At 42.4% G+C, this 22,624-nt stretch overlaps 2 protein-coding genes across 2 annotated transcripts in view; both read right to left on the reverse strand.

Moving 5' to 3' along the window:
- rab14l (RAB14, member RAS oncogene family, like) overlaps positions 1 to 5,892 on the reverse strand; it is a gene marked incomplete in the record, with an annotated part of 10,094 nt that extends 4,202 nt beyond the window's left edge. Inside the window, 3 exon segments of the mRNA XM_062413328.1 lie at positions 239 to 292; positions 1,387 to 1,445; positions 5,712 to 5,892. Coding sequence (XP_062269312.1) covers positions 239 to 292; positions 1,387 to 1,438 — 106 coding nt within the window.
- A 1,523-nt stretch (positions 5,893 to 7,415) lies between these two features.
- Positions 7,416 to 13,930, reverse strand: LOC133975318 (uncharacterized). Its single transcript, XM_062413245.1, has 3 exons — positions 13,427 to 13,930; positions 9,967 to 10,107; positions 7,416 to 8,287 (listed from the first exon to the last, which is right to left on the reverse strand). The coding sequence occupies exons 1-3, from the start codon at positions 13,494 to 13,496 to the stop codon at positions 8,100 to 8,102; spliced, it is 399 nt and encodes a 132-aa protein (XP_062269229.1). The 5' UTR covers positions 13,497 to 13,930; the 3' UTR covers positions 7,416 to 8,099.
- Between the last annotated feature and the right edge of the window lie 8,694 nt (positions 13,931 to 22,624).

Raw genomic sequence — 22,624 nt, forward strand, 5'->3', positions numbered from 1 at the left:
TGGCACCGAACAAAACGGAGCTGAATGGTAATGGGAAGCTGCAGCTGACTCACGAACAGAAGAGGAGTCTCACTGCTGAGCTCACACTTGACTTGTATGCCACTGACTTCCGCTGGCATATAAAGAAATCTAAAGTGATTCAGGCGCACCAGTTGAACCTGGCAGCGGCAACCTTGCATACACTCAGACGCACACACACACACAGATGAGAAGGAGTCAGAATCAGGGCAGCACTTACATTTCTTTTCTGTGAACTGGTGGAGCAAACATGACTTCCCTACCCCCATGTCCCCTGTGGAGAGAGACAGAGAGAAACTCAGGTCAACCAAGGAAATAACACAGGAATAATTGTCTATTCAAGCCCTCAGTGTTGCCCCCATGCATGATGTAGCAGCCCCTCTGTAATAGTCAGCGACGATATTTAAAATTTCATGACGAGTCGTGGCAGCAAAGAGCCGACAGATATGGATTTTTAGGGCCAACGCCAAGATTACTAAGGAAAAAATTCGAATACCGATATATTGGTTGACGTACACATAAAATAAAAAATTGGCAATGATTCCAAACGATGACATTATCAAACCCCTGTAACAAGGAAATATAATTAAGGCTTGAAGTAATTATATATTAATAACTAAAAACAAAATGGTCGGGCTCTATGGTAAACAGCATTTGAAATGTATTCTGTCCTTCAGAGTTTATTAATACTGAATATGCTTATAAGCATTTTGGAAACAATGGTAAGTTTTTTGGCCAGACATCTGTGATGAGTCCATTTGCAGCTCAGCAAAATAAGAAAGATAATGCAACAACAACAGAAAAAACCTCTGTATTAGGGATGAGTATACTGACAAATTTGGTTTTGACTGAACGTTTAAAGTGAGACAAACACCAAACCAGTGTTGAGTCTTTTTATTTTATGTTGCTCAAAAACAAGCATAGAAAACTCAATGCAACAAACACGTGAGATCTTTTAAAATCAGTTTGTGACACAAACTATTCAAAAACATCAGTGTTATAATGAAGGGGAAAACGAAATATAAACAGAAAGCTGAAGTAGAAAGCAACTTTCCCTTCAGGCTGCTCCTGTTTTCACACTTAACACACCCATTTAAACTCTGAGGCGGTAGTGTTAAATAAGTTCAACGATACAGGATGATAAACAGTCCAGAGCTGGGGGGGTGTGTGTTTATGTACATGTCTGTAAATGTATGCACAGGTAAAAGCAGGAGTGTGTTCACTTAGAGGAACCTGTCAGCAAAACTTCATTTTAAGACCTTTAAGAATTCATATCAACACTGTATGCTTATCAGTTCAGACCCGGACTCATCAGCATAATCTGTAAAGATGACTGCAAACTGGTCGTCAACGGCGTTGTTTACTTACCAATAATGATGTATTTGAAAATGTAGGAGTAGTTATACGGTGCGGTGGCCATTGTGGCTCTGAAAGAGAGAAGAAAAGGAGGAGATTTAGGTTTTTAAACAGTCAAAGACAATATGCTGTTTTCAACTTAAGTCATTCCAGGTAATAAGAGTAGGAGCAATAGTTCATCATGAAGTACAATTTGGTTCTTGTGCAGCACTGATCACATTCGTTCTGCATGCTGGGTAACTGAATATCAGCATGAGAACATTATTGTGTTTGAATTCAAGTTCTGTCTCCAGGTGAACAAATACACGCTAAGTTGTAAATAATAAAAACAAAGAAAACATGTAGACTTCACATTGGTTTAAGACTTTACTTTGATGTATTAAAAATGAAGCAAACTATAAAAACTATTACAATTCCACACAATCCAACAAATACCACAGGTTGCAAAGATGCTGGGGGTGTGTGGGGGGCTGTAAACAAATCTTTACAACTTGTTTAACCTGATACCTTATCAGAGAGTCATAAACACAGATTTGTAAAATGCCTGAATACAGGGAGGGGGAACGGTGCGAGGTCGGAACTAAACCTGAGGCCTCGAGCCTTCATGCAATCTGTACTACTGAAGTCATTTTGAACAGTAACCTTAATGATTAATTGTGTCACTACCAGATGTGATTAATCTAGTTGCGTTGCAGATAAAGTATCTGTTGAGATTTCAGAGCTCACACCATCTTCAACACGCTGCACCAACGTTCACATGACCGCGAGCGGAGTGGTCGCTACAATACCGCTCATTACGTCCATCTCACTCCAACTCTGGGTTTGTTTAGCGTCCCTTCAGAACAACCTCAAACCAAACAATCATTGGTCTCACTAGAATTTATGTAACAATAATCTGATAATATTAAAGGAATGATACAGTATGCAGTACATTTGCCTGGGCAAGAACCTGAGATATGAATATAGACAAGTGAGGTGACGGATCACTTATAAAGACACAGGGAGGAAGAAAGCTCCACCAACCACATCATCCTGTTCTCTCCACCGTAACAGTGACACCGGCTAATTGTGATGCCACTAGAAAGAGTGTGTCTCCATGTAAACAGTGTGGCACTTAAATGTACAGAAAAACACCTCCCGCATCATAGGCCCAGAGCTAAAAATAGTCCTGACACCTATCTCACATCCACGGATGCTTCACTGCACACAGTCCACTTACAGCACACAGACAAAGGAGACGCTAAGACAAAACAGCGTTTGCACAGATATAAGGGTTGAACAGCCGCGGGGAGTAAACCTTCCTCAGGTTTGTTCATAATTAAATGATCTGGTCATGTATGACATCAGTGAAGACGCGTTAAACAGCAGGCACCTTTTCCTCATGATCAGTGTCAATGTGAAATTCAGTTTGCAAAGCTACTTCCTGACATCAAGGCTAATATGTTGTGCTGAAACACGGCTTCATAATTCTGCATTGAGGAGCTGCTGTACAGCATGAGAAGTTAATAATTCAGGCCTTACAATCAGGGGCATAATCATCTCATAGCCCTGATGGTTTCCATGTCCCTTGCAAAGAAAATGTGCCTTAAACCAGTGCTTTGCTCTCCGAGCCTCCATGAAACTGCGCTGCGATTAAAGGGAGTTCCTGGAAACTGAAATCTCCGAGCCACATCAGACCCCAGTGCTTGTGTTGTGCTCACATTTCACCATCTGCAGTTCAGTGACCCCGTTTGACCAAATTAATGCCGACACAGCCAAAAGAAATGTGAATGGGGTGTGATAAGAGAATTTAAGAGAATTTGTGAGAGAGAAAATGAAGAGAGCTTGCGAGGCTTCGTAGTGAAGGTTTATTCAGCTCTATGTCATAGAGAAGAACTCTGGGTCATGTACCCTCATGTCGGCTCCCATTGACTACAGCTACAACCCTCTGAGGAAAAAACTGGAAAAACGATGCCTGAAGCATCATGATGAATTGTAATATTAACAAGCGGAGATAAATTAAAAACAAAAACATAGGTAATGAAATTAAATTGCTCAAAGTACATTTTAATATTTCAACTTTCCTGACACAAAGCTACTGTATGTTATAATTTAAAACTATACTATTACTACAGATTGTACTGGTCCCAGAGCAGGCTCGGGCAGTTACTGTGTACTTGTTGGTGGCCTCAGAAAAGACTTGGCTCACACTTACCATCCTCTGCACACTGCAACTTGACCTGACATTTGTTTAAGTGCTCAGGTTAACACTAACCAACTGAAGCTACAAGCAGTCTGTATGACGTTGCTTTTTACATTTTAATACAGGATGTGGGAAACTACCTTGTGACTCAGAAAAATGATAACAGTGCACTTGCATCACAAGCATGTTTACATACCGAAGCAAATCTTGCTGTATTCAAGGATGACAAACTTCTTTATATTATTACTTACTGCAGTTACTCTCAACCCCCCTTAGTCTGATTGATTTAACTGAATAAAGTCCCAGATACTGCACTAACCAGGTACCTAATTGAAACAGACACTACGACCAAATCATGAACTACTACAGTTAATTAACCTTCAAAGTCCTGGAGTAGCATTTAATAGCCTTTATTTCTACTGCCTCCTGTCACATGACCCTCATGTGGCATCCTTATCCCCAGTGTGACCGTTTCCAGTGCTCTTTGAAGGAAAGCTGCCCCCGACAATATCCCGGAACCGTCACAAAAATGTGATTCCATTACGATACTCCTTCTGTGCTCATTATGCAGAAACAAACCCCAGGAGAAGCCATCAAGGAGAAGGCGAGCCCGGATCATGTGATCAGACTGCAGCCTCAGCACTTCTCCCTCACTAACTGAGCCTTTCTCCTGAGACACCACGTCAAAGCCCTTTCCCCTGTCAACAGCCACTTCCCATAAAGACGAGAAAGAAAAAGGGAGGACGGAGGACTTTTGCATTACTCAAATCCGGGCTATCAGGAAATCATGACACACATCCACACGGGGTGGCTCAAGGATGTTCAGGCCCACTACACAAATCATGTGACTCCTTTCGAGCACTGAAAACAACACTATGAGATCACCACGGCCGTTTACGCGCAGGGCAAAGTAAATAATCGCAATATACACAAATTGAATCGATGTGGATTTATGACATTTACACTACAAGCGAAGTCGTTACAGTAAAATCATGTGTGGTTGTTATGTCTCGAGTGGAGCCTGTAAACAGAACTGGCACCAGACACACATATGATGCAGCATTTTGTGTTGGGTTAAGATTGAACTTTGCGAATGTACAACACGACAGTCGCGTTCTAGTTTGTTTCCTTATTCAGTTTTGACCTTTTACATGTCTGCTATTCGGGGGAAATACATAAAGAGACGGCTAGCCGATTGCTGGCGACGGAATTAGCACGTAGCTGATGCGTTGCGCTACATTAGAGACGATTACGGTATTAGAAACACTTCCGTTCAAGAAAGCAGAATATAACGAAGGCCTTAATCTATACGGATGAGAACAAACCGTAATGGCGTGGTAAAAAATCCTCTATAATCTGTCACTGTAACATCACGCCTGGTGCCAGACGATGCTAGCTAGCTTAGCTCAAACCGGCGAATTTACAGTGACGCGTTGGTCGATCGTCTGCTGCTAGTTGGAAAACATGAGGCTAGAATTGCAATTAGGAGTTAATCTAAGCTAGCATCAGATAGATTAAGTCCCCAGACGACCGCGACTACTTCTCCGCACGGCCCATTACGAGCTGTTTTGACAGGTGAGGTTGCGTTAGCTGGCTGCCTGCGTTCTGTCATCAATGGATGCAGCTTGACAACAGATCACATCAAGCACTATATGCTGGTCAGTTATCCGTATCAACACATAGACAGTCGAGCCATGTGATTAGTGCAACCACGTCGCACAAACACATTTTGTCCTCAGCAAAGCATCAACCAAGGTAACACACACGCAGCTAGCTTTAGCTTCAGCATGCTAGTTGGTCAGCGAGCTGCGAGGGTTGGATTAGGGTAGAAACGCCACTTGGCTAGCTTGTCAACGTTTGTTTACACGTCACCGAGCAAGTCCCCGTTCGCTCACAATAGTAACATTCAGCAGTTTGATCGCTAACATCTCTGATTCGCGGCAGCTAACGACACACACTAACCAAGTATTAGCCATTTGTTAGCTAGCCTCGTTAGCTTTCCAATTATCTCGCCACTGACAAACACAGGCTGGCTAAACTGCCCCAGCTGTTCAAAACGTGTGACCATCGGCGTCTCCACGTTTGTTTGACACCACGCACTTGTATGCGTGTAACATACGTGTGCGTGTAACCGATGTCCGGTGTCTGTGCTTACCGGGAATGGAGTCTTTTGGAGCTGGGAGTAGTTGAGCTGCTCAGAGGAGGTCTGCAGGTTATCCTGGCTCAAGTCTGATCTGTCTTTCCAAGATGGCTGCTCGCGGCACAGGGTTTCCTCCGCTGTGCACAATGGGCTTCTGGGACAAAGAGCACCGTGTGCGGGGGTTTGCGGTTCGAGCACCGTTTCTTCTGCGGAGGGTGACCGCACCTGCACAGGTGAGGTCATGCGTGTCACGTGAAGCTACGGTTCTCAACGCAGGGTCAGTACACGATCACAGGGTGAAAGCATCGATCAGGTGAAATCATGAGAGGCAAGACTGAGGGTTCAGAGGCACCTGCCAAACCTGGGTTCTCCTGGGGCAGCAGATAAGTATTTATATTGAATTTACATCCCCATTGCTTTGGCCAGCAAACTTTTCCTTGAGTAGAAAATACATATGGCAAATAAATATTTTAATTTACATCATATATAATACGTAATGTACTACAAAACACTTTTATCTACTTGTGGAAAATGAAAAAATCCATACATGCAAACCATTAAATAGGCATTATTAATGATACAAAAATGTAATTGTTATGAAAAGTAATTAAAAAAATATTAAAAAATAAAAAAAACTGTCCGGCTCATTTATTTTGTAGCCGTGTCTTAAGGTCTTAATCACTTGTGTATATTGCTGTTTATTATTTCCTTATTACTTCTTTGTAAGTGCAGTGATCTTTGTTTGGTTTGAAGCCAATATGACATCATATGTAAACAAACTAACAGCTTGTACACCATTTAAAACCAGGTTGGTCAGGTATGTTAATGTTTTCATCATATGTAAACAATCAGAAAACAGGGCAATTAGCTCTTTATTTAACATCTGGTCCTGGTTTGTTTTCTGCATGTCAGATGTGTTCCTTATAACACATATAGTATATTATATTTAAATTAATCCATGTCAGAGAAGCATCTGTTCTTATGTAAAATGTAAACACTCTTCTGTTCAGTTGACCAGTACAGTTTAATGCAGTCCAATCATTCACATGAAATAATGCACAGAAGTGGACTGCGCCCTTCCTGCGAAGAAGCGAACTGCGCAGGATTCATTTAATTTAATTTAACTATATTTCATTTTATTTATTTTTTTACATTTTAATTTATTGTTGTTTTTAAATTTGCATAGTTGAAGATATTTTGCAATGAATGAGTAGTTGAAGTTCTGCCAAATTTAGGGATTCAGTATCTTGCCAAGGACACTTTGGCATTCAGATGGGGAAGAGTGGGATTTGAAGTGGCAACCTTCTTGAAGAACGACCACTCTACCCTCTAGGCCAAACGACCACTCTACATCCTGGGCCACACCGCCTTTACACTAACATTAAGGATTGGAATACCTGCTCATTCCCATGAGAAACTAAGCACAGGAAGAAGATGGACACATTATTGTGTGTGTGTGTGTGTGTGTGTGTGTGTGTGTGTGTGTCTGTGTCCTTCGATGCTTTTTTTGATTCACATTTCAGAAAGAAACATTGTATTTTCTACTTTACTACATAAATTTGACAGCCTTACTTATAGGTTTTTGGATTTTTTTTTAATACTGGAGGATTTCATTATATTTGTTTTATGTGTGGCGTGTGAAACACATGGCATGTCATGGAACAAAAGAAACAACCAGAATATTTTCCTTTAAAAATACGAAATGTTTTATTACAGCAATTCACAACATTACATGCTTCAACTGTACAATATTTCCCACTATCTTACATAGAACCACATGCAGTGTGCTCGACCAAGCTCAGCCTGGAGAACCGGACAGTGCACTAAAATAAAAAATATCTCTCATGTTGCAAAGTGTCATGACTCAGAGTCACGACAGCAAAATAAATCTGTGACCTGAAAAGAACACACCGCACACAGAGACTTTGCTCTTGAGAAAGATGAAAAACAAAGTCTTGAACAGAGAAGATGAATTTATGTTTGGAGCCTGTGTACAAAATTATGTCAGTGTCTTTCTGCTCATTTGGATCTACCTTCTTATAACTTTTAAAACAAATGACTCTAATGAAGATCTTCTATCCATGGCGACAACACAGCCCATAATATCCTGTTCAAGCTACATTTGAGAAAGTGGATGTGCCCAATGAATACACCCATGGCTGTTTCATCGTTCTTTTGATCAAACATATTCACAGGATTATTTTTAACTTTTCTGTGACAGTAAGTCAAAGTTAACAATAGTAACGAAAGCTACGTGTCAAGGTGCTCGCCTGTATCACCAGTAAAACGCTCATTCCGCTCTACACATGAGCAGCTGAGGAAACACACGTACGAGCTTCTCATACAAAAATGTTTCTCCCATTGTCCGTCGGTGTTGTGTTCCTCTTCGAAAATGACTCCACATCACCACCACATCCTCATCAGCAAGAGGCTGAACATCCCGCAGACATAGTGGAGTGTGCCCGGCCTCCAGGAGGAGGTGCTGTTACACAGGTCGGAGTCACAGCAGTGGATGCGCACCCCTGGTAGCTCATGTTGCTGGCAGTGTCTGGATGTGGCACAACCGCTGGTCAGGACAATACCCAGGGCCGCTGGAAGGACAGGAGAGGGAGACAGTCAGTCAGGGATGAGTGACGAGCTGGTGTTTAGCTCAGCAAGAAAAAATAAAGCACAAGTAAGCATCAAATACTGCAAGTGGGTAATGAGGAAGCGAGACACACTTCACAGCATGTTTCCCCACAAGCCGAGAAACCAAGGCTTTCACCCTGAGTGCATTTTGTACTCTTTAATGCTGAAACTAAAGAGTTGGAGAGCCACTGTCATAAGATTCAGAATATCTTGTAAAGTCTTTATTTAAATCTAAAGTACCTTCATGTAATTTAGAAAATAATACACTGAAAAATACACAAAGTGAGTCGTGTCAAACCTGTTATCCACACTTTTACATCAGAGCAGCAAATCCAGCTGATTCTCTCTTGTGGTTATCATATTGTCTTGAAGTATTTCAATGATAACTGACATCCAGGAATAACTGTAATATAGTCTGTATTATAAAATGACTGCTCCTAGTTCCTAGAGCGATGAAGTGGCATTAATAGGCATGATTATAATCTGGAAACAATAGTTGATAGTATTTACAGTCAACTCTTGTCAAGGGTTAAGGGCAGATGATATGACACCTTAAGGCTTAAGCCCTATGAGGCATATTAAGGTTTGTGAATATGGGCTACACAAATCAAATTTAATTGATTGATACTGGTGTACAAACTACAAACTACTTCTTCATCTTCCAACGTCAGAGGAAGATGTTATTTTTGCAGAACATCTTCCTCTGACGTTGCCAGACACAAGGAGCTCAGAAGATGAATGCAGATGAAATCATAACCTTTTTAGCGGAGGTTAAAATAAAGCAAAAGGTATCCAGGTTATCTGAGGGCAGCAGTTTGAAAAGATCAGCCTGGCTCCTTCGCTAACATTGTGATGATGATCCTTAGTCTCTTAACATTACATCTCAAGAAATTATGCAGTTTTTTTTCCTGTCAGGAGTCCTCACTTCACTTGTAGGTTGGGGCCAATTGAGGCTGGTTATGGATTGAGGGCAGATTCTTGTTTCTGAGGACATGGAAATGTGAACCTCACTGCTCTGTTTGTTTGGGGTTTGGCGTGGTCACGTGAAGATTAACAGGCTTACATGGCCACAGATTACCACTGCTCCAAGATTTTTGACAGAGTGCCTGTCGTGCTGTGTCAGACGGGTTGTTGTCAGTCTGAGCTCGCTGAGCTTCTCCGCGAATGGAAGAAGGTGCCTCATCAGCCCTTTCCACATGAAAGAGACGTCAAGCAAACAGCTGGATCGTCCACGCTCCCATGAATAGCAGCAGAACCACTCATCTGACCATCACCGTCCTGTCGTGGATGTCCACATCCTCCGTTTGACTTCACATCTCACAATGACTGACTTATAATTTACTCAGCAAAGCACACCAAAGTAGGATTATGTAACTGCGCTCAGTGCAAGGGGGAGAGAGAAGGATATTCACAGCCGCGGACAAAAAAACATTTACATGAAAGTATGATTAAAAACGATTATGCCAATGTCCAGTGGCACGTCAGAGGGCGTTCGACATTTATTATCCTGCGATACCCTATAAACATTCTCCAAATAAGAATACACAGTTGCATTAACTCAAAGATTTAGAGGCTGGAGAGGAGAGGAGAGATTGTGAATATGATATCAGTGTATTAGTCAGTAAACATTACGTCCACTCACTGCTCTCTGTCTTGATGCAGAAGCGGTGCTTGAAGCCCCTGTGTGAGTGGGTGCAGGTGATGACCTCTGGGTTGGAGCAGCCCACGTCCACGTACTTCTGGCCCTGGAGGATGTTGCAGCCATAGCACTGCAGCCCCTGGACTGCAGGGGGACACACAGACCAGTACGTGAAAATGTATTATGGTGTGTCAGCCTGTTGTGTGAAGCTTAGCAATCGGAATGATGTATGTAAATTACACCAGTAGCATTGCCATCATACGCAGATATGTATTAACTTAACATCACGAGAAGACAGGAGGAGAGGAAGAACAGGAGCAGCAGGACATGTAGACATAACCAATGAGAGCTGATGTTATGATTATTATAACGGTAGAGCAAAATAGATTATTTCCCAGTTTCAATCCATAACAGGCTTTATCCTTACAGATTGCTGGTGTAGTCAATCTTATATTTAGCTTAACACCTGTATACTGAATACCACTACAAATTTAAATTGTGTGTATGTATGTGTATGTGTATGTGTGTGTGTGTGTGTGTGTGTGTGTGTGTGTGTGTGTGTGTGTGTGTGTGTGTGTGTGTATTTGTGTGTGTGTGCGTGTGTTCTTGTGTGTGTGTGTGTGTGTGTGTTTTTGTTAGTGTCTGTGTGTGTGGACCAGGTATTACTCGTGTTGTTTACAGTCACATTATGGGGACACAAAGCAAGTCCCCATAACGTAAATCATTACATTTTAAGGTGGAAACATCATGTTTTCATGTTAGATTAAGGTAAAGGTTATGTTCAGTTGTAGTTAGTCTCCAGGAAATCAATGTAAGTCAATGTAATGTCATCTGATGCCATGGAGACTTGTGTGTGTGTGTGTGTGTGTGTGTGTGTGTGTGTGTGTGTGTGTGTGTGTTTGTGAGCCACTCATAGAACCTAAAATTCACCTAATTTACTGGTAATGGTGAAATTGAAACGACAGGATGAAAGATTTCCCAGTTCCTAATTGCAATCGCCCAAACCTCCACTTGACTATTATGTGTTGGTGACTCAAAATCCACATCAGAGGCATTGGAACTGACCTGGATTCAAATTTGAATCACTTTTTAGATACGTCTTTAACAGGAGCCTCACAGTCTTTCTTATTGTAGGTATGGAGGCATTTTCTCCTTCTCCTCACAAGCTTGTGCTTAAGGGTGATTCACTACTACACCCAATCCCAGGCAGTCTGCCTGCCAGCTCCAGCTTGTGATCTCAGTGCTGCGTCTCTACCACTCAGCACCCTATTAGTGCTATAGAGGCTGAAGCACAGAGGAGGAACTGAGAGAAGGACCTTATCAACATGCAGCCACATTATGCTGTTTGCTTTACCTTCCCAGCTGGTATCAAAAAAATGATGCACTCGGTTAAAATGATAATTGCCGATATATGGGTTTGGTCCCAGCTGCTAAAAGAGGAGCTGCCAGGCGTTAGGATCATAATACAACTGAATTCTGAAGGATATCTCTACAGAAATAAAAATGCTCCGAAGACTTCTTTCATCTTCAGTTGCCATACCACTGCTCTTCCCAAATGTCTAACTCCCTCAAGAAACTAAGGCTAAGCCTAAACAGAACAAATCCACCAGGGCTTAAAGGGATTATCTGTAAATTCAGACCCCTCACACACCTGTGCCTGACCTCCGAAATCCCACACACACAAGGTAGAAGATCAGCTTTGGCTGAAACCAATCCTCGCTCTTTATCTCTGCCGCCCTGTGGACTCAGTGGCGAGGGCAGAGAGCGGAAGCCAGCCTCTCGCTGCCACCGCTCCGTTAAATAGCCCAGCAAAAGCTCTGATGGAGCTTTCAGGAGCAAACTAATCCCAGGCAAATGCTCTTACAAAAATCACTTTAGAAATCTGCTGGAATCAATGTAGAGCCTCACAGGGACAGAGAGCACATGCCAGCCTTTAGGGGATGTGTCATCGTTTCCTATTGGCGATACACTGTATGCAGGGAAAGCTCCCCATAAATACTGGAGTCTTTCATTAGATGTGGGTAATTGTAAAGGAAGTGCAAAGCAGTGGAATGGTCATTTACATCTGTTTAGCAACCTCATTTAAAAATTCCCTGTGATGCAATGTGGTTAGACGCCGTGCATGAAACATAGAAAAGCTTCCCGGCGTGACTATTTGTCAACATAATGAGGACATATTGGAAAGACATTTAGCTCCCATGGTACAATGCAATTTATCATGAGTATACGCCAGATAATTTCCCAGTATGCAATGCAAATGTTGATTAACTCTGACTATGTCAATTTATATTCTGACCTACATCTAAATTAGTATTACACATGAAGTACTGGCATTTGCATTTCAACACAGAACCAATCGTGTATGCCGTAGTTGGTATATCATAAATCTATATTGAACACAAACAGAAAAGCAAGAATGACTATTATAGATATATTTGGATTTAATTTAGAATACCTAATACAGCTAGCTTATCTCATTATATATTGATATGTTAGGCTTTTTCAGTAGCACTTAAAACTGAATGCCGTTTGATTACTATAATCAATATGGACATACTGCTAATAGGTAATGAAAATGGTGCAATTATGGTATTGAGCTCCTCTGACAGTCAGGGTTCATAAAAAACAAAACATATGCTATCCAACCCCATACATGTTTTGAATATCATATGTTTAATTTGTTGGATTACACTCTGATGGATTACATTACATGACCATAATAGATCTCATGTTATTTCAGGGTGAAATCTGATACTGTTGAGATGCAGAACATCCAGATTAGTTGCCTTCTCGTGGATGTTGCCTCATATTGGTAAACCCCCATATCCTTTATCTGGTGTGGAGCTCACCGCACCTCTCACTGGGATCAGAGGTGATCTGACTTGGACCAGAAACAGCCAGATGCGATCAAGCAAAGCAACATCTCAGCACACGTCGGCCCAGTTCCTTCTCCCTGAGACATTAAGGTTGCGGAAGAGCCGAGTCAGGTCAATCATTATTGCTCTGTAGGGAAATTTATTTTGCCACCTATGGATATTTCCTATTGTTAAGAGTCATATAGATTTGAACTCCCAAGTCAATTACATGCGGAACAAAAGCTTATTAATTGGTGTCACATTTCAACGTAGTCGTTCATTATATTAATGTTGGTCTGGAACATTCCAAGACCTGCTTTGTGTAATTCTACTGCTGTGCTAACATTTTGCAAACATTCAAAGTTGTTTTTAAAATAACAAGGTACTGTACTTATTGTATCTATACACCGCAGCGCATATAATATATTACCTGTCTGACTGTACATTTATTATTGATGACTTTGCTTGCAAAGGCTGCAGTAAGTGAAGACTATTGTGTTTTGATATCATTAGTGCACAGTGTAGTTTATTTTGTCTCTCACACACAAATCTATACATGCACGTGCAGAATTCAGCATACAAATATATGCAATATATGTCCTACTTACCGTCTGCCAAGCAGAGTGCCAAAACCAAGATAAATCCAAGCCCATACACCAGCCAGGTATGTAAAGTCATGGATGCAGCACAGAAAGTGATGGTCAGTGGTCGGTGCTGGATGAGAGCTCAGGATTTGCTCTGCTCTCATCTAACAGTCCACCAAAACACAGGGAGAGAAACCAGGCAGAGATCCTGCACTTTCCAGAGCCCTGAGCAAAGCCAACTGTCTCCCTCCACCGCAGTCTCAGTGAAGCTCGCGCAGTGTGCGAGTGAACTGCCTGTGAGAGTCCAGCGAGAGAGAGAGCCAACCATCCAGACAGTCAGTCAGCTCAGCAGCCAGTCAGGCAAAGAGACGAGGGGGAGGAAGATAAATGAGCGCAGGAGCTAAATAAATGAATGTCTTCCTGTGTGTCTCCTCACGTCCTGAGGAGGACAAGATTGGGGATTTGATCACAGGGAGAAAAACATAAACTAAAAAAAAAAATTGACTCATGTCACCTGCCGAAGAAGCTCCATCTCTCATTACAGACATGAAAACAAACAGGCAGAGAGTGTGATCTAGTTTGGGCAAACACATCAATCAGGATTAATTCCTGATTGATAATCCATTGCTTCTAATAATAGCCCTATCAAAATGTGCTAAAAGCCCCGGGAGTAAATGGGATGGCACAGCAGGGGGGCCAGGTGGGTGTGTTTATGTGAGCTTGAGCATGTTTGTGTCTCAGAGTGGGGGCAATGCCAAAGGACACACACAGACAAACAAACACACACGGACAGACACACACAAACACACACACCCCAACAGGGCAGGTTATCTGTGCTCAGTGTATCACTGCGCTCGCACACTGGGGAGAAAATTCTATCTAATCAAGAATTAAACAGTAAATCCTTTCTTAGAGACTGTAATGCCAGAGGATAAGGCAGGCTTTGCAGTAAGCCCTCATTCCCTACCCACCCAAAGCAACATATGGTCCCGGCTGATAGATCCCTGCCAATGATCACTGTCATTCATATTAAGACATATTTACCGGGGCCGGTGCACATTTTTTCACATATGTTTTGATCACGGTAGATAAGCTCTTTGTTCGTTAGTGTTCGTTCACAGCAACAAGCAGTGCCTGAGCCTGGCCTCTGCTTCCTCTCGCTGTTCTGCTCCTGCACACACGCACACACATGCCTCTTTTTGTTTGCAAGTGTGTGCAGCTGGGTGTGGGTTGTCTCTCCTCCGTGCTTTTACCCATGAGTCATTGCTCGTGTGTGTGTGTGTGTGTGTGTGTTTGTGAAAGAAAAACAGGGCAAGAGGAAAAGAAATGCCAGCTGTGTGTACTATCTGTGTGAGGCATATGGAAGGTAGAGTACAGAGCGCCATGCAGACAGTTGTGAGTTGTGCGCATGAGGGGGTAAGAGAGGAGAAGATGCTGCTTTAAGCTAAAATTGAATCAATATAGCTGTGTGTGTGTGTGTGTGTGTGTGTGTGTGTGTGTGTGTGTGTGTGTGTGTGTGTGTAGAACCTTAAAGGAATAGTTTCACATTTTGGGAAATAACCTTTTCGGAGTTAAATGATTGATCCCTCTCCAAGTTACACATTTCAAATTCAAAGGCTCAGGTTGTGTAGACAGACAAGAAAGTGTTTAATTTCAAATAAAGTACAAAGAAATAACATCAATAGAGTAATGAGAATCCTTTTTTCTATCATATATATTGTTCAAGTTAAACACCCATATCTTGATTGGTTATTGCCATTGATTATATTTGTTATTTTCCTATTTAAATGGGATTTAACAAAGGTAAATGGCAAATATCAACCAATAATGCCATATTTACACAAGCATGAACACCACCACAAGGGTTAAAGCTCATTAATGAATACATTATTAATTCCACGCAGACAGCTACTCCAGCCAAATTGGGGTATTCAAACCAGCACCCTTGTTACAGTGAGGCTTACCATTGCACACTGCCTTGCTAGAATATTAATCATGAACTGATGAATACATATTTGTTTCATATAAAAACTAGCTTCTCAGTGTTTCCAGTTTTCCTGTTGCTTTATCATGCAGATTTAAATTTTTTTTTTCAAAATAAAGTCCTTAAACGTATAAACAGAGTGATGTTAATGTTCTCATCGACCTTTAAGCTTCAAAATGAATTATTTTAGTTTTACTTTTAATATTTAACAATTCTAAGAGTAATATCTCATGTGACACCTGCAGCACACTACCGCTCTCTTCACTTCTTGTTTGATGCTAAACTGCATTTCGTCGTCTCAGTACTTATCTTATCTAATCTAATCCAATCACTGCACGTGTATGCTCACACAACGTCCCCAGACACACACACACACACACAAACAAACAACTCCACATCCTAAGATTCCCATTTGTCACGGACGGGGGAGGGGGGGGTCATGAATCCGTAATGCGAAATTTTCATACTACATCAACACGACAAAAGTGAGCCGTGCAAAAGCACAAAAGAGTGAGCCCGTGTAATGGAAGAGTCCCAACGCTGATGTGCACGTGCAGGTCTTTTTTTGTCTTGACCTTTTTCTCGCTTTCCACATCTCACAGCCCGTGTTCATTTATATTCTGCTGGGCCGCTTGAGCCTTGGAGTGATAAAGCCATGAAAGAGAGAGTGCGAGAAGGATGGACTCGAAAGAGGGTAAGAAAGAGAGAGAGAGAGAGAGAGAGAGAGAGAGAGAGAGAGAGAGAGAGAGAGAGAGAGAGAGAGAGAGAGAGAGAGAGAGAGAGAGAGAGAGAGAGAGAGAGAGAGAGAGAGAGAGAGAGAGAGAGAGAGAGAGAGCAGGTCCAGCACAACTACAACGATGAAAGTGAGGCTTCCCCGAGCTGCTCCTGACTTATCTTATGACACACAATAGCTGCTTTAAATACCCTTTAAGTCCCCTGCAGTGGCTAGTTTGGAGTGACACTGACAAGAATTAGGAAAGCTACATGGCTTTAAATTCTTGATGAAATTGCAATTAAGACACCAGCAGAAGAAGTGAGCCCGAGGCGGTGCAAGCTAACGACCCAAAGAGGAAAACAACTGGAATGCGAGGAGGAAAATACATGAAAAGTTAATTCTGCTCCGTGGGCTTTAATTCTGGGCATCTGTCGCTGCGTGTAGCCCTCCCTGAAAAAAGTGGCGAGGAGATGAAACTGGAAATGGCCATTAAGTCTTGTGTATGAACCACAGCCCAGTGGGTTTCGCTGCAGTGATAATGAGCTGTAATCCAGCAGTGTTTGACCACAATGCTCCGCAGCATGGAGAGATATTCTGCAGGATACGAGCGGCCGAATCAAAACAAAAGCCTCCAGGCTACACAAGGGTTTGAGACTTTGATTCCTCACCAGTTTGGCTGGTTTGGAGAAATCCCTCAGCCGCCTCTGTTGCTTCCCACAAGGGACAGTTTCTTTTGTGTGTTTTTTTTTTGTCACATGTCCCACGATTATCGCCTTAATGCTGGCACCGGCTGCAAGATTAACCGCCGGAGCCTCGAAGGGGAAACTGCCTTTTGGCGCCCAGAATATCAAGTAATTGAAAGTTTGACTGAATGTATGTGCCTCTGCAGTTTATACACTGAAAGGAGCGCAAAGCCGGCTTCTCCTTATACAGCAAAAGAGACGTCTCAGCTGAAGGCTTATAGCTTCGGTCGTTGGAATGGGAGCACTTCCGAGTTTTTGCTTTTATGCTTCTAAACGTTATGGTTCCCTGCATTTTTATTTGAATTACACTCAGGTTTCAGGGCTTGGATTTACTGCTTTAATTCACTAAATCTACACTTAACATTTGAGGAAAGAATACCTCTATATAACAAAAAAACTACACAGTTCTGTATTTATAATGCTACACTATATTTCTTGTGGTGCATGATAAAAAATGTATATTGTCATTGATATATTCCCATTAATTTATTTATTAAAAGCTGGATTGCTACCTTGCTCGTGCATGATCAATTTTGCAATATAGGAGCAGAGATTTTTCCAATATGCTCTCTTCCTTTGTGCATATGATGAGCCTATTAATAACAATTAGTTCTCCTATTAGCTCCCGTCTTTTTTTATATAAATTAGAATCCCACCAATGCTTCAGTGAGATTTACCAGTTGACATCGAGGGTCCAAGCAACTGGGTTATAATTACAAGTCCTCTCAAGCATGTAAGCGCTGCTCCTCTCAGCGTCTCATCCACCACGGGCATTTAAAGAGGAACGGCCCAATCAGTGGCCGGGTATCTTTGTGCATGGCTGATCTGTCTCTGTGCCCAGTAGCCCGGGGGGGGGGGGGGGGGGGGGGGGGGGGGAGCCACAGGCCCCTACCCATCTGCTGCACGTCACTAGGTGTGGTACTATATCTTGCTCATGGTGTCATGCCAGCACACAGAGCCCAAGACCAGGCTGTGACCCTCTCTCCCACCGCCCCAAGACCGAATGTCTTCCTCACCAGGTTACTCACGGCATATGTCCGTGATGCACCCTGGTTGCTGATTCAGAGGCCCGGCTGCAGGATTGGCTGGTCAGAACTAATTGCGAAGTTTTGTTGCACGACAATTTTTTAATCATTGTGGAGACCTTAGTTCCTCTGTGGTTTCATTGCACCAAAAACAGCAGTTTTCACCATTTCAACCCGCAGACAAATCTCACACTTCACAATTAAAATGTGATCATCTCATTTCCAGCTTTGTGAGGAGACGTTATCAGATCTCTGAGATTAATTTGCCCCTCGGACGTAAAGCGCCTGGCATGGAAAATCAGACCAGCATTTGGAGGCGGGGCTGGAGGGACATGCCCGGCTGACACGCTGCAGGCTGCAGCACATCACTCGCGCACACTAATTGGATGTTTGGACTATTTTTAAAAGGTCCACTGATCCCATGGCCAGCCTTTTGGAGAGTGTGTTGATAAATAATTAAATGGACACAGATAGGATGGAAGAATATTTAACTGCTACCCCCATTTAAAGGCTCAGCTTTACCAACCATCAGCTCAATAATCTCTTAATTTAAACATTCCCCTCAATCTCCGAGGCTTAGAGGCCACATCTGTTACACACTCAGACACACACACACACACACACACAAACACTCTCTCTCTGCTGGGTAATGATTTTACAAAAATCCAACCTGAGTCATGCTGACATCTGTTTCCCTAATGACATTCATTTAGTGCCCATTTATACTCTGACTGCTTTGTGAATGAGCATATTTGCGCACCAACTAAATCCACGTCACTGACACCAGTCACAGCACTGATGTTTGAGAAGTGTCTGTCAATTCCCTGTATCTCAGAACAAAGCTGAGCCTCACGTGTCCATTTATGTTTGTCACTGATCTTAGTAGGCATTGTACTTGGACTCTCAGGGGACCTGTACGATGCGGGGGAGGTTATATAGCCAAGGCTCTAAAAGGGAAAATTAAAACCTGCTGCTCCATTTTCTCTCATATAAGGCGACAGTGATCCATTCAGAGCTCCGTCTCATTAATAATAAGCATCATCAGAAAACAAACTGCCTGAACTTCCTCTTTGTGGATGTGAAGAGCCGGTTCAGGAGCATGTTTTCGTGGCGAGGGCTTGACATACAGCTTTAGGGGGGGAAACTGAGAGTCAAGACACCGCTGCCAGGAGCTTTGGAGGCTGACCTGACTGCGCACTGATGCCAACCCCCCTGTTTATTTGGATGCCAAGGCAAAAACGCCACAACAGCCCTCCTGTCGCTGCCTGCCTCGTATCCTAATGCCCAGGTTTTATCACCGAAATCACCTTTTGAGAACAAAAGCGGATCCTATAGGTGGGTTTGTTGCCCCTTTTTGCCGCGTGTTAACCCAGCATCCCTCTTAGCTCGCCCCAACAGATTTGGCTCCCGGCCACGGCTGCCAGCCTCTGTGAGGGACTATGAATGGCATTAGCTCCAGGCTGCTGCCGTGGTGTGGACTTATTTACTGTACATCGTGCCCACTGACTTCAAACTGCGCTGCAAACGTTTTGCCTGCCACGTTAGTGTCAGTGATTTTCCCCCGAAGGACACATTTCCACGTGGTGGTTTGACCAAATTAAAACTGTTGTTGTAAAACACCTGAAAGCGACGCATTTACCAATATGAAACAGGCATTATTGTTCCTTATTAGCATGAATGCTACTAGCCCCCCTATACCCCAACACTCCCCCTGTAGATAGATCTAAATAGATGTAGATAAATAGATGTGCTTTATTTTTGTAACACACAGTTTCAGAAACTTCTTCTGGGATTTTTCACTCGAACCTTTAAGTTTGAATTTAATGTATATTTAAATTAAACTTTGTGTACATTTCATTTTTTTTTAGCTTTTTCTCAATTTTATGGAACGTTATCACTCAGGCTTGATTCTTTGATGAATGTCACTGAAGGTCACCAAAGCAACAGCCATATATACCTGTGAAGTCTGTCGCTACTTAAGCCTCAGTTTTCACTCAGTTTTCAGTCAGTTCTCTTCGGAATACTTGGCTGGTTGCACATCACTCTGTTCTTGCTCCTGAACTCTGTTCTTTGGATTTGCCTTGAATACAACTACGATTTATTTGAATCAACATGATCCCAACACAAAAGAAAAGCGTGGAATTAACTTCCAAGCCAGCTCCTCTTGTGCTGGGAGAGAAGAAGCCATGGAACCCAGCTCCATCCGAGCCCGTGGTCTTTCTCGGCGCTGCCTCCTACGAGTCCGTCAGCTGCGTCACTGCAAACTTTCAAGCCTTCATGACGGATCTGAGTCACGAGGACATGGACGGTGAGGAGAGCATGCAGGAAATGGTTGAGCTCATTTTCAAGAGGGCCGTGCAGAAACCAGACTCTGCTGCAGTCTTGGCGGAGCTGTGTCAACACCTCTCATCTGTAAGTGATGCATCTATGACTGGAAGCTACTTTATCCTGTTTCTTACTTAGTTGGACAGCTTGTATTTGTATTCAGGTTGTAACCTTAATTTAACACACTGATCACTATGTATGTATGTGAGTTACATTAGTGTGAATATTCCTTTATGGTTTTCTCCTCTTCAGGTGGAGTTCCAATCCTTGTCCGACCTGTCAGCCAGCGTCTCCTTCAGGTCTCTGCTGGTTAAACACTGCCAGGCAGAGTTCAGGAAGAGCTTGGACAAGGAGGACATTTATCAAAAGAGTGGGTCCCGTCTGAAGCCAGTCCAGGATGTGAGGGTCATCGACCGGCTGAGGGAAGAGCAACAGAACGCCAAACCTTCCGGTCGGTTCCTCAATATGGTGAGGTTTATTGGGGAGCTCTTCCTCTCCAAGGTGCTGGCTGAGAAATCCATGCACTGCTGCATCAGGAGGCTGTTGCAGAAAGGAGACGGGCCGTCTCTTGAGGGCCTCTGTCAGCTCCTCCAGATGATCCAGCTGGACCTGGAGGTGGTGATGTCAAAGGAAGTGATGGACACCTACTATAACCAGCTGGACCATATCGCAGAGAAAGGGAAGAGGGCACCAAGGCTCTCCCTTTTGTTGAAGGAAACAGTAGATGCCAGGAAGATGGCATACTCAATCCCCCACTAAGTTTTTAATGAAAACTCATGTGGGAAATACAACTTATACACTTATACAACTTATACAGTGATATTTGTAAATGGACAGAAACCCCCCACTGCAACCCCTGCTCCTACTCTGTATAATTTGCACTTGGTGACATCATGTCTGTACTCTGTTTGGGGTTGTTACTATGTTGTTGACTAATGAATAAATGTTTTAAATTTAATTTTGGTGTTTTTATGTCTTGCATGCAGCTGCCGTCACATTTCAATTAAAACACATGCAGGAAATACAACTTATACATTTCCCTTTTTCTCAATAATCGATGAAAAGCACAGATGCCTGGAGAGTTTCTGGGACAACATTTGACAAAAGTACTTATCCTGAACTGAACATCAAATCCAAATAAGAATTCAGTAAAAAAAAAAAAAAAAAATTGATCTAATATTCTATCTCCTAGCAGCTGGTTGTGTAACACTAGTTTCACTTCAAGCTGTGAGGATATTCAATATAAGCCTCTGGAGAGTGATATTCATGAATGGACAAAATGCTTGGTTTTATTATATCATCAGCAAGAGCATGATATTATTTGACAAAGACAGACAAACTTTGTGTTGAGTAACATTATTTTCAACCAATCCTTTAGATATTTCAGTGCATGCGTAATAAATACGGCATCCGAGGTCAGACTCCTAAAATTAGCTCAGTATCGTCTGCTGAAACTCAGAGACACTGTCTGTGAGCTTATTTGTGTGCACTGGACTAAAAATGTGTGTCTTTTGGGAAACAATCTCGCAGCATATTTCAGGATTCCAGTAGCTTAAGTGTGACAGTTGTTGCATGGATGGGTAGGCCTGGCCTGCCAAAATGTCCTATGCACTCACTGCATGAAAGGTTATGCAACAGGCAGTACTGCACGGATTGTCTTCCTTGGCCCCATGAGCTTCTTTGAGTTATGTAAATATATAGTCATCACAACATAGGCATTACAATTAAGGCATATTACAACGTGCTTTAAGGATTTATTTCTCTCATTTGTACATGTATAAATAATATATTCATCGCTTCATGAGTTCCCAGATTATAGGATAGACTGACAAATAACTGAGATTATTCCTGAAAAATGAGCAACTGAGAATTTGAAATTGCAGGACAGTCTGACACTGGGTCCGCACAATACTGTCACTGTCGCCTTTACTTATGAGCATGCGATTCTGCTGTCTTCTTGCCATATCATGCACCAAAGAAGGAGGCTGTGAAAGAATAAACAAAAGAATAAAATATAAACATTAAGCAGTTGGGGAGACCAATTCAAATTAATGGAGGTTAATTTAGACTAACTAGATTCATCCCTGTCTTTGAATAGGGTTTTTAAAAGGACATTTTACTCATTTCCTAGGGAATATTCCTATTTAGGGGTAAGATTTCACCCAAATCATTTGTTTGAAAAGAGTCAAAAAGAAAATGTGTTCAATGTATTCAAGAACTATGATCTGGTCCCATCTGTGCAATAAATTATTAAATGTAAATTAAAGACATTTACAGATGCAAGTGTCCATTCTCTAACAAATGTTGCTATTAACAGAAATTAGACAGATGTTTTTTTCTATTCGTAAGCGTTTTCTTAATTTTCAGTGCGTTCAGCTCTCTCGGCCACCGTAACCATGTAATCCCACCCCGGAGCGGCAGGTGGCGGTG

The sequence above is a fragment of the Platichthys flesus genome, chromosome 19 (assembly GCF_949316205.1).
Source record: "Platichthys flesus chromosome 19, fPlaFle2.1, whole genome shotgun sequence".
Lineage (NCBI taxonomy): Eukaryota > Metazoa > Chordata > Actinopteri > Pleuronectiformes > Pleuronectidae > Platichthys > Platichthys flesus.

Coding starts and splice junctions, on each gene's coding strand:
- LOC133975318 (XM_062413245.1), bottom strand. CDS start 13,496: ATGACTTTACATACCTGGCTGGTGTATGGGCTTGGATTTATCTTGGTT. Junction 10,108..13,426: donor GGCACTCTGCTTGGCAGACG/GTAAGTAGGACA, acceptor GTCCCCCTGCAG/TCCAGGGGCTGCAGTGCTAT. Junction 8,288..9,966: donor CTGCATCAAGACAGAGAGCA/GTGAGTGGACGT, acceptor CTGTCCTTCCAG/CGGCCCTGGGTATTGTCCTG.